The 12,095-nt window shown below is 48.4% G+C and overlaps 3 protein-coding genes across 3 annotated transcripts, besides 7 other annotated features; 1 reads left to right on the top strand and 2 right to left on the bottom strand.

Moving 5' to 3' along the window:
• Positions 1-101: a repeat region.
• A 307-nt stretch (positions 102-408) lies between these two features.
• FPSE_04876 (uncharacterized protein) lies at positions 409-1,536 on the bottom strand (the record flags this gene model as incomplete). Its single annotated transcript, XM_009257994.1, has 2 exons — positions 409-912; positions 979-1,536. The coding sequence occupies 2 exons, from the start codon at positions 1,534-1,536 to the stop codon at positions 409-411; spliced, it is 1,062 nt and encodes a 353-aa protein (XP_009256269.1).
• Positions 1,537-2,071: 535 nt separating this feature from the next.
• Positions 2,072-2,094: a microsatellite.
• A 632-nt stretch (positions 2,095-2,726) lies between these two features.
• Positions 2,727-6,061, top strand: FPSE_04877 (uncharacterized protein; the record flags this gene model as incomplete). The annotated part of the gene is made up of 4 exons (XM_009257995.1): positions 2,727-3,183; positions 3,238-4,592; positions 4,673-4,890; positions 4,948-6,061. The coding sequence occupies 4 exons, from the start codon at positions 2,727-2,729 to the stop codon at positions 6,059-6,061; spliced, it is 3,144 nt and encodes a 1,047-aa protein (XP_009256270.1).
• A 1,419-nt stretch (positions 6,062-7,480) lies between these two features.
• Positions 7,481-12,079, bottom strand: FPSE_04878 (uncharacterized protein; the record flags this gene model as incomplete). Its single annotated transcript, XM_009257996.1, has 2 exons — positions 7,481-11,393; positions 11,448-12,079. The coding sequence occupies 2 exons, from the start codon at positions 12,077-12,079 to the stop codon at positions 7,481-7,483; spliced, it is 4,545 nt and encodes a 1,514-aa protein (XP_009256271.1).
• Positions 10,145-10,393: a microsatellite.
• Positions 10,425-10,621: a microsatellite.
• Positions 10,799-10,906: a microsatellite.
• Positions 11,000-11,128: a microsatellite.
• Positions 11,142-11,184: a repeat region.
• Positions 12,080-12,095: the final 16 nt, after the last annotated feature.

A 12,095-nucleotide genomic window follows, 5' to 3' on the forward strand; every position in this document is an offset into this window, starting at 1 on the left:
AAAATACGGGATCCCGTCCGCTCTCCCATAGTCAAGCCACTAACCGGCGGATTAGTAGTTGGGTCGGTGACGACCAGCGAATCCCCGCTGTTGTATGTTTTATATTTTTGCCTTTTTGCTCTCTTATCTGTCTCATATGATTGGCTATTCGCGTTTTCGTCGGACTGGGACACTCTGGGGACGCGTAAGAATAGCTACTGTCCAGGGAGAGCAATAGGTTATATATATTTTTTCCCTGTTATCCTGTTGAGAAACAAAGAAGACTGTCACATCATTCCGCTTCATGATGGCAAAGTTATGCTCTTAATTTCCTAACGTGATCAGCCACAGGAGCTGTGTGCTAAAACTTCCTTTGATATTGTTGTTTTGTCAAGTTGGACTGTATCTCACTCGAATTCTTGAGCTCTTCTAATTACACGCATCTGCTGCTAGTCTTCCAGCCTGTACATCATTGGGGCTCATGTCTTCCAAAATCTGCCAAATTCGTCGGCGGTTGGTAAACCCATCAGGAACATCCAGTCCAACGTCGTTGTAACTCCATACACCCTCATCACGATAACTAGCTGCATCTGGAGGCGGAGGATGTGGTGAGCTCATAACCTGTCTAGTGAGCTTTTCCCAGTTCCACTTCTCGCCATCTCCCACATCAGAACCAGTCTTGATATTCACTACCTCAACATCAAGATCCCAGAGAAGAGGGATTTGGAGGAATATCTCTTTCCATATGGACTGAGAGATATTGTTGTCGCCTTTGAGAAACAATTGGGTATCTCGGAACAAGTTATCGACATGGCCTGAACTTTGCTCTGGCGATGCTTCTGTCGAGACCTGGATTGAGCTATCATCCAGTCGCTCTAGATTTGAGAGCAGCTTGGAGGTCAAGTTGGTGACTTGTATGGGGTCCTCATCCCACTATTGCATCCCAAGTTCGTTAGCATATAAGGCCAGATGTGAGATTTCAAATGAGAGTAAGCTTACCCATCCTTCCCACTCGTCTCCCCATTGTTCCATACAGTAAACGGGAACGTAATACCGTTCGAAGCCGAGGGAGAGTGGCTGGCCAGGTGAGTTGTTTGGAATAGGAGGAACGTAATTCATATCCATTGGTGAAGGTCGCTCTATAAGTCGTTGCTCAAGATAGCTAGCACAACGACGTTCCAACGTAAACCAAAGTTCGCTGGTGGAGCCAATTTTGGTATTCGACACACTTTCCAAAGCGCGTTGAGCAAGGTCGTCGCAAGCTGCGTGAATCCCCATGTACATTTTTGCTTTGGCGGTATCCCAATGTTTATCGGACTGAGAATCAATATGATACGGGTGTTGAGGATACACCTCTTCTCTGCCAGGGAGCAGGAGTAGTTTACCAGGGTAATGATCTACCTCTGCAGCATAGCGAATAACTCCCAGGTCAGATATCTGAGTCTCTGGAGGTATTGCATCGTATGTTGGCCAATAAGGACCAGCTAAGACAATTGTACCATCGTCAAGGGCCATGCCGCAAATGGTGCAGTAGACATAATCAGGGTTGGGGGACATGACTGTTTGCGAGGAAAGAATAGGTCGCAGAGTTAAAGAGGTTCGTAATCAAAAGCTTGTATGTAAGGGGAACTTTTTAAAGTAAAGAATGTCAACGTTAGTGGTTCTCCCATCAGCAGAGGATTCTCGAGGCTAGTTAGTGGCGCATAGCCCACTCTTTAATAAGCTCATACTATGCAAATAAGGTCTCGACCATATTCCTATGATTGGCACAGCCTTCCAACGAGCAGGCGTTTCCAACATTGACTTTGGATATGATATCACCACCAACAATTTCCAGTGGCAGTACCAGCAAACTCAAGACATCTCGTGTTTCCCTTGGTCTGATACGAAAGCGCTAAGCACTTTACCTATTCGAGGTACACGCCCCTGTACTCCTACATAAGCAGCAAACCCCAAAGCACTTTATAAGGAACCGTGATCTGACTGGCTGCAAGGTTATTGTGTATCTCGTCAGCCTTGGTCTGACTGTGAAGTAGGCTTTGAAGTGTGAATCTCCTGTCCTATTGGGCCTTGAGAAAACTATAGACACCAGGATTTGATTTGATTTGATTTAATGGGCTGAGCAGATATATTGTCTAGACTTTGTGTCTGACTGAAATGGCAAGGGGAAAGAATACAAGTTTAGTGATAGTATCTTAGTGCTTAGTTTCTACGAGACTCCTTCCTATCTTGCCTGAGCGAAGCTTCTTGCTTAGTATCTGATACTCACTATTCAGGTAAGTACGGAGACTGCTTAGCATACCCTTTCTTACTGTATTCTCTTGATAGCCTCTCTTTTGAGGCAATGTCAATACGGATCTACTTCCACGGAAGCTTGTGGCATGACAGTCAACCTCATCTGCTACTAACTAGACCGCAATTGAGAAATAGTCCCGAGATGGTTCTGGGTAACGTCCAATCAGAGTCTTGTCAAAGGTACTGCTCATACAACATGGGATTCGAAACCCAGACATTGTAGCTGGTAGCAAGGCTGAGTACTCTATCTCTTGGATACTGGAGATAGTCTCTCACAAGCTGTTGTATTTGTGTATATATATATATCAAGAGTGTCCTCAGACTTGAATTTTGAAAACACAACTACAAACTCGATTCCTTAGAACAACTACCAATTTCTTGTTTCCTTTTTCTTTTATCATTGTGATCAAACAAATTGATTCATTCGTTATTTCAATCTTGTCCCAATAGCCATGAGATACTCTCTAATCTTGGCCCTTTGGACTGTGGGGGCTCTTGGTGGCCCCTGCAATCCAGCCGAAGCATCAGGATCTGCCCTCACTTCTGGAGGAGTACCTGATGAATGCCATGCTGAGGTTGCCGAAACTTCATCTGCTCCAGTCGCTGTGAGCTTGTCAAACGAGGATGTTGCGGTTGAGACTTCAATCCCATCAGACTCCCATGATGATGGAAACGGTGAAGTATCAGTGTCTATTCCTGCCACCGAGACTAGCCAGGCTTTCAACGGAGCAGAAGACTCTGGACTTCCTTCTCCTAAGACTTCTCTAGTCGACGCTGGCAATACCGACGTGCAAGATCAACCCACTGATGGTCAGTCAAACAACAATGGAGACGTACCTGTGGCGACTAGCTCAGGAAGTTTCGACAAAAACCAGTCAGTGACAATGCCTGTCCCGGGTGACTCTAACGGTTAGCCCACTGGCACTGCGTCTGAGGATACTCAACCCGAAGAAACAAAGTCAGACGGTGAGGCTCAATCAACTACCCACGGAGACGATGCCACTTCCAAGCCTGTTGAAAATACCGGATCTTCCCAGGTTAATGACCAAACCTCCAACCACGACACAGCCACTACAGCCAGTGGTACTACTGCAAGTGATGGAGGTGATCATGATCCTGTCACCAAAACACAGAGTGACGATATCCCGCCAGTTACCCCCAAACCGGAGACCACAAGTGCCAATAATGCTTTGCCTGCTCCAACCATTACAGATTTTCCCGAGGGACTTGCTCCCTCAACTGTCACCGGCCACCCTGATTGGGTATCCAACACTTGGATCACAACATCGGATGATTCTGGTCCGACTGTTGTTCCAGTCCTTGTTGGGTGCCCTATCTGCGGCGGAAAGGGCTCAGACATTGTGTTGTTTGGGTTTCCCAAGGTAGCTGGTAGTTGGTTCAAGCTCCCTGGCCTTCCTAAGTTCAAGTTTCCTTGCATACCTCCTGTTTGCACGAGTGCTCCTGATACATCCGACAACGATAACGACGACGACGATGAAAAGAAGTCTTCCTCTGCTACGTGTACTGAAATGGCTACTGTTACCGATTGTTTTGTTGCTTGTACAACATATACAGGCCCAGCTGGCAGCACCATCACGCCGGAATGTCAAACAACATGCACCAAGACACACACTGGATGTGATGTGGTAGGAACAACCACTACATCATCTGCTGCAGCATGCGGCCCTTCAGGAAGCAATTCATGCAAGTCTTGTCAGCTGGAACTAGTGGCCGAGGCAGAAACTGAAGAGTCGGAAGAAGGCGGCCTTGAGCGAAGAGCTGTTCAAAAGCTCAAGGAGATTGGAGGTTGCAATGGATTCACCATGCCCTCGTTTCCCGACTATCCTGGAGGAAACCTCGTGTTGGACAATGACGCCGATATCATTCCCAAGAACTCTCCCTTGAAAGACATCAAGAGATGGTGGTTCACCACTCCGGGCAAAAACTGCGTCCCTGAATTGAAGGGCCATCTTACGGCAGCCGAGGCCAAATCGCGTGTAGCCAGTAAAAATGGAGTTTCTATAGACCACGTTTACGAGAAGAGTATGCTCCTTGATTTCTTCCGAGAGATCATCGATAAGAACGGGCCCGACATTAGGGGACTGAGCGATGGTACTGCTCAAAAGAAGATCAATTGCGAGGACATGAAAGCTTACGGTGGCGTGGACAGCAACAATAACCTTCTCCAGAAGGTGTTTAATGCTTATCCCCAATCCAAGGACAGCAACAACAAGCAGAATAACCCTACTGCTGTTAGAGCGGCAAAATACCTCGATGACATGATTGCGATGGACCAATGGACTAATGGTGTTGCAAAGGTAAGACTCAGAGCATATCCCCTATTTCCTAGGGGCTGCATCTGATCTCGCAACTTGATTATGCTGACATTTTAATTCAGGGACATACATGCAATTTCGACGTTGTACGAAAGCAGGCTGACAGCTTGGTTTCGGCCGCAAATGATGTCACCGCTACCACGTCCGAGGGTGACGCCAACACTCGGATTGAGAATAAGATTAACGAACTCGAGAAACTGGCTATCGGTATCGAGATGTTTAGTGTTCCTGAGGCACTGGAGGCTATGGTGAGACAAAATCAACGGCTCTACTCAAGATTGTAAGTATACACTCACCTTTCCCAACCCTCTTACGTTTTTCACTAACACTGGCATAGTGTGGATATGGATAACAACGCCAAAGGCTGCATGAACAACGATGCGGTAAAGAACGGTATCTGGTCATTCGCGGATGCGTATAAGAACTTCATGGCCAGCAGATTCGATGGCACAGAAGCTTGGTCCATCAACGCTGCAGTGAAGTATGCAAAGACAAAGATTATCGAGAAAGTGACATCCGACTTGAATGAAGCTCCGAACGTGGCGGCAGCAAACCAAGACGAATGGGACGCCAAGGTTGATACGTGGAAGGCCAGACTGAGCCACAAGGCTGGTCTTGATAACGAGAAGTGGGGAGTACCTGTGCCCGACTGGAAGTGGGACATTGTCGCCAAGCGTGATGGCGATGGACTCTCTTGTCAACGTCCTGTCCCAAGCGAAACTTCCTCCGAGGAGCCTACGACCTTTTTCACTTCTGTCAGGACATCTTCGGATGATTCAAACACCGAGAAGTCGTCTTCAGAAGAGATGCCGTCTTCAACTGAGATGGCAACCACTACGACAAAGTCTGGTCCCACGATTGGTCAACGGCCCGGTTGGTGGACGGATGCTCCCACTCTATCTGACCGTATCCCTCTTACTATCTCAACCCCTGATGGTAGCTCTTGTACCAAGACAGTAACTGAGAGCATGTGCAATCAGGGGGTTGGTGTTGGCCACGGACAGGCTTGTGTGACTCACTCAAGGTGCGAGGCATGGGTGAACACCAAGACCACCAGCAAGCCGAGCCCCAGTCCTACCGCGAACAGTCCAAAGTTCTCCGACAACTACACCCGCTGTAACGGTCGTGACGGCCAGGTTTCAAGCCCTAACGCTATCACGAATGCTGCTCAGTCCTTCTGCCGGGACGTGGTTGTTAAGAACAAGAATAATGGTTATTATTGGTCCAATGATAAGCTGGAGGGAAAGAAGCTGCCTTCAACTGGATATCACTTCAAGGTTGAGTTCTCTGTTGCGAAGGGCTGTCTGTGGAAGGCGGATTACAACGAGTGTATGCGTTATTTCCAGGTTCCCATCGATTCTTGCAACCGTAATAATAAGGGGGAGAAAGTAGGTGGATGGGTCAAGAATAACTGTATCACAGCTATCATTGACCCCAAGCGTGGTATTTAGATGTTTTTCTTCTCTTTTCCCTTTTTTCTTTCTTTTTATCGGGGTAGACTAGATATTTAGATTAGTATTTTTTTTTGGCCCTATCTAGCAACCTTTCTGGTCTCGCGACATAAGACAAACCTTTCCTTGACAATATAGACTTAGATTCGATACTGTACTTTTATTCTTTGAGCAAATTGAGAAGAACAACTCAAGATCTTACTGGTATATTCATGTTGAGGCAATGAACCCCCGGTGAGTAACAAGCTTATTAACAGTTCGAGATCGATAGAGTTTAATTAGAGTAGCCAAGATACTTCACAATTACAGTAATGAAGCTCAAGTATTATCAGTGATACATATTTACTTGTTACTCGAATTGTGCACGTGACCCTCTGTCGTATCTGGACTAGCTTTCTGCACCGTTGGTCTTCACCGCACATAATTGGCTCGGCTAACGGCCCCATCCTCTTTACCCGCCCCACCCCGTAATTATTCACTCCACCAAAACCCATCATCGTGAGCTCCATATACGCTGCTGTCTCGGCCTCATTTCAACAAAGAGCAAGCGTAATTGGTTTAGTGGTAAAATTCTCCGTTGCCAAGCAAGTATCGGGGAGCCCTGGGTTCGATTCCCAGATTACGCATTCACTTCGATCTCGGTCGAGTGATAACCTCTTCTCTCTCTTCACCAGCGTAATTGGTTTAGTGGTAAAATTCTCCGTTGCCATTCGTGTAACATCGGGGAGCCCTGGGTTCGATTCCCAGATTACGCAAATTCAACGTCTCGCGGCGTCGGCATCATTTTGCCGATGCTGTCTTTTTGTTTTGGTGATATCGATGCTGCTGATGGGGCTGGTTGGCGACTCGGTAGCAGAATGGTGGCCTCCTAAATCTTAGAGTATATAGATAAGTAGTCTAAGAAGTAATCTAAGCTGAGCTTCTAGTCTCGTCTCTTATGATTCCAACAGCCGATGCATCTAATGCACTGAGGGTTGGATTGGTTTTGCTCGATGTGGCCTTGCCGAGCGTCAGTACTTGTCACGGAAGGTCAGTGTTGATAGAGTCTGGATTAGGAACGGTAACTTGCACGCACTGCTTTTAATTCATGGCCACAAACTTGACAAGTCTCACTGAAAAAAGTCTTGGTCTCTCAGACTCAGAGTTTGCCAGACAAATGAAGAGGAGCAGTCACAACCACTGAAAGTCGACACCTCCTCGCGACATTCACTAAACGCAATGGCAAGGACTCAAATGCAAGAGACAGGTTACTTTATTAACGAATGACTATCTGAAAAACACTTTTCAACAGATTAAAACATTGTACCTGGTCCCTTCTCAACCCGCTGGGACACTGTACAAGTACTGCGCCTGGATCAACCCCGGGTTAAACAACTATCTACTTCCCACAATGCTCTGTCAGGTCGGATACCCCCGGACCTATGAGGAGTACTTGGTGTCGCAGAAATCAACGACGATGGCAATGTAGTACTCGTGGCACATGTACTTGTCGGGGATAGCAAAGACAAACTCGTTGAGTCCCTTCTCAGCAACAGCCAGGTAAGGGTATGTCTTTTCGGAGCAGATGTTGTCGCTGGAGTGGTGGTCGATACCTGGGTCGCAGCCGATAAAGACCTTGGCCTCAGTAGCCTCGTACTGGTACTTGTCCGAGATGTCGATCGAGACGACAATATCCTTGCTGTAGCTGTCGTGGCCCTTGACCAACTCGATGAAATAGTTGCCAAACTTGTTGTCGCCTCCATGAGACTCGTAGAGCTTGCCGTAGACAGTCTTCTTGAGCTCATCATGACTGTAGACAACATAGTCGCCCTGGTGGTCGCGACATGTGTTGGGGTGCGATTTGACGCTGAAGTCCTTCAGGGGACCAGAGTGCAGACCATCGATGCCGTAAGCCTTGACGATCTTGCCCTTGCACTTGGGAAGGTATCCGTTGTAGAACTTGGCATCTCGCTTCGATTGGCTCTTGCTCTCCTCCTTGTCGAGCTTGTTGATGAGCTTGTCGGCAGCCTTCTCAGCAGCCTTTTCCACAACCTTCTCGATCTTGGAATCGCTGTAGACCTCAGTACGCCTGCTGTTCTGAGCCTGAGTGATGTTGAGAGCTTGAGCGGTGGTGTTGAGAGCCTGATCAACATCGGCGACGGCTTGGGCGGTGGCATTGACGGCAGCAGCAGTGGCGTTCTCAGCCTTGGACTCTTGGCGTCTCATGAACCTCATCAGAGTCTGAGTCTCGGTAGCGTTGGCGGCTTCGGCAGTGACATTGGCGGCTTGAGAAGTGGCATTGATAGCAGCCTCGGTAGCATTGGCGGCCTTGGACGCCTGACGTCTCATGAACCTCATCAGAGTCTGGGTCTCGGTGGCATTAGCAGCCTGGGCAGTGGCGTTGGCAGCCTGAGTGGCTTTCTGGGAATCCTGGCGCATAAACAGTCTCATGAGTCGGTTGACAGCCTTTGTCGAGGTAGCATTAGTAGCCTGGGCAGTGACATTGGCAGCAGTAGTGTTGTTGGCGGATGCCGTAACATTCTGAGCGTCGGCCACCTGGCGCTTGTCGTACTTCTCATACTCGCCATAGGAATTCTCAGTCACATATTCCAGATCAAAGATTCCAACGATAGCCTCTCGGACGTACTTGTCAACAACCCTGGCGAGAAGCTTCTCAACCTTGGCGACAGCGTACTCAACCTCCTTCTCAGTAGGGTCCTTACCAAGAGCATCAATGGTCTTGGTGAAGATCTTGTCAGCAGCCTTGAGGATATGCTTGACAGCCTTGTGGATGTACTTCTCAACCTCATCAGCAGAAGGCTCCTCGATACCGTGGATCTCGGCGATGTGGGCGACAGCCTTCTTGAGGTTCTTGGCGACGATGTACTTGATAGCAGTCTCAACCTTGTTGACAAACTTGATGATGGTGCCAGTAGAAGGATCATCACCAGCAGAGTTGATGGCCTTGTAGATGGCCTTGCTGATACCCTCGTTGATTCTGTACTCGGCCTTCTCAATGTACTTCTCGACCTTGGCAGTGTCGATCTCTACTGCCTCGTCTCCATGATAGTACTTGGGCAGAGCCGAGCGCTTGAAGTTGGAATACTTGTAGAAAGGAGGGTGCTTGTCAAAATGAACCGCGTAAGCCTTTTGCTTTTGCCTGTGCTCATGCTCAATCTTGGCCTTGTAGAGCTTCTCCCAAGCGGAATGAATGTTCACTCCGTCGTACTTGTAATCCTTCAGGAACTCTTTCTTGTCGTGGTAGGGATCTGAATCGTACTTAGGCTTCTGCTCCTTGTGCTTGTAATGACCGTGGTTGTACCTCTCGGGCTCGTACTCCTTGTGCTCGTCGTGGTGCTTGTGCTCGTCGTGGTGCCCATACTTGTTGTGCTCGTAGTACGCCTTGGGATCATGCTTCTTGTGCTCGGAGACGACATGGTTATACTTCTTGTACTCATGCTCCTTCTTGTGCTCAAACTCCTTCTGCTCGTAGTACTTCTTCTCAGGCTCGTGCGACTTGTGCTCGTAGTGATCGTGGTGATACTTCTCGGGCTTGTACTCGTCCTTGTGTTCATGGTGGCCATAGTGGTGCTTCTCCTTGGGCTCAAGCTTCTGGAAGTAGTGGTTGAAATGGTGCTTCACCTCGGGCTTATGCTCCTTGTGTTCGTGGTGACCATGGTGTTCCTTGGGCTCGTAAAACTTGTTCTTGTAGTGCTCATGCTTGTACTCGGGCTCCTTGTGATGATGCTCGTAGTGACCGTGCTTCTTGTGCTCGTTGTGCTGCTTTCCATAGTGAAGGGCGTAGTACTCCTCGATGGCCTTGGAGAGCTTGGCTTCGGCGAGCTTCTTCTGGTGGTACTGTTCCTCGGCGTGCTTGTGCTCATGACCATGCTTGTGCTCATGACCATACTTGTGCTCGTGACCATGCTTCTTCTCATGCTCATGATCGTATTGGTGCTTCTTGGCTTCCGCAAGCTTCTTGTAGATGTGGGCAGGGATCTCGTGCTTTTGGACCTTCTCGTAAATCACATGGTTCGCCTTGGCATTGACGTCTTCAGCCTTCTCCTTATAGTAGACGGTGACAGGCTCTTCGTAGTGCTTTCCGTGGTGCTTGTCGTGGTGCTTGTCATGGTACTCGTCGGATCGCTTGGGGTGGTGCTTGTACTTGTCGCCATGGTGATGATCGTAGTGCTTGTGGTGCTCATGGTGGTAACCAGGATCATGATGCTCGTAGTGCTTGTGGTGTTCGTAGTGGTAGCTGGGGTCATGATGCTCGTAGTGCTTGTGATGCTCATGATGATGACCGTAGTGCTTGTCGCCATTGTGATGATCGTAATGCTTGTTGTCATGGTGCTTGTGATCGTAGTCCTTGTTGTAATCATTATGATCGTAGTTGTGGTGGCCATGCTTGTAATCGTGGTGCTTGTGATCATAGTGCTTGTAGTCCTTGTGATCGTAGTTCTTGTAGTCATGGTGCTTGTGATCATAATGGTAGCCAGGATCGTAATGCTCGTAGTGATGGTAATCATGATGGCTGTGGCGATGCTTGTGGTGGTGGTCATGGTTGTGGTTGTGGTGGTGACCATGCTTGTGACCATGCTTGTGCTTGTACTCGTCCTTTTCACTCTTCTTGATCTCATCATCAGCTAAATCACGAGCATGGTGGTGGTTGTATCCATCGTGGTGCTCGTAATGGTGCTTTCCGTGGTGATAATCGTAGTGTCCGTACTTCTTGAAGAAATCGTTCAAGAAGCTATCGTGATCATGGTGGCGGCTGGGATCATAGTGCTCGTGGTGCTTATAGTCATCATGGTGGTGGTGGCCGTGACCGTAGTGGTCATAATGCTTGTGCTCGTCGTAGTGATGACCATGATCGCCGTGCTTATAATCCTTGTGTTCGTGAAGATAGTTGGGATCATGGTGCTCGTACCCGTAGTGCTTGTGCTCATGATCTTTGCCGTAACCGTGATGCTTATCGTGATGATTGTAGTGATGCTCCTTGTGAAGGTGACCATGAAGATGACCGTGCTTGTGGCCGTGCTTGTGATCGTGCTGGTGGCCATGATGGTGGTGATGCTTGTGATGATGCTCATGGCGGAATTCCTTGTCCTTTTCCTTCTCATTGTACTCCTTCTCCTTCTCCTCGTCGACTCCACGCTTGTACCTGGGATACGAATTAGCATTTGCGAAACCAAGCTTTATGTCGGAAACATACTTCTCCTTTCCTTCCTCCTCATAGTCATTGTACTTCTTCTCCTCCTTCTTGTGCTTGTACTCGTCGTACTTCTTCTCACCCTCGGGATAGTACTCGACTTCCTCGATCACCTCGTACTTACCTTCCTTGTGCTTGTATCTAAGTAGTATCAGCACCAAGATATAGAAAGTGGTTTCAAATGGATAGACTTACTCCTTGCACTCAGCACAGGTGTAGCTGAGAGTGAAGTACTTCTCATGGATATCACCGGCACGGCTGAAGAGACCGTACTTCTTATAACCGTGAGAGATCTTGGCCTTGATCTTGACGTAAAGTCTCCAGCCACCGTTGTCCTTGATGGGGCAAAGTTCGTCGTAGGAGCCACCATCAGTCAGCGAGAAGTAAGGGATGTGGCACTTGGCCTTCTTGTAGTCGCTAATGATCTTGCAGTGGTCGCTATCCTTGCTGTACTTCTGGGAGTGCTCAGTAGGAGGCTTACCACGCTCGACATAGACAACAACATCCTCATACTTGTAGTGCTCGATGTGCTTGAAGTTGAAGACGATGCCGTTGTCCTTGAAATCAAAGGTGACCTTGCTCAGAGCCTCGTGAGGGGCACAGTGAGCCGAGCCAACACAGAGATCCCAGGAGTTTCCGGGCTTGTAGTCGTTCTGTGGGAAAACAAAGGTGGAAGGGTCAGGAACCCACTTGTGCTTGCCATGCTTGGAACAACCGTCAAGGGAGCGATGCTCTTCCTTTCCGGAGTCGATCTTGAAGTAGGCAAGCGACTCGTGGGCTACTGCCCCAAGAGCGCCGTTAAGGGCATAAAAGAGGGACGTTCTCATCTCTGCTGTCTGGTAG

This window comes from Fusarium pseudograminearum, chromosome 1 (assembly GCF_000303195.2).
Source record: "Fusarium pseudograminearum CS3096 chromosome 1, whole genome shotgun sequence".
Lineage (NCBI taxonomy): Eukaryota > Fungi > Ascomycota > Sordariomycetes > Hypocreales > Nectriaceae > Fusarium > Fusarium pseudograminearum.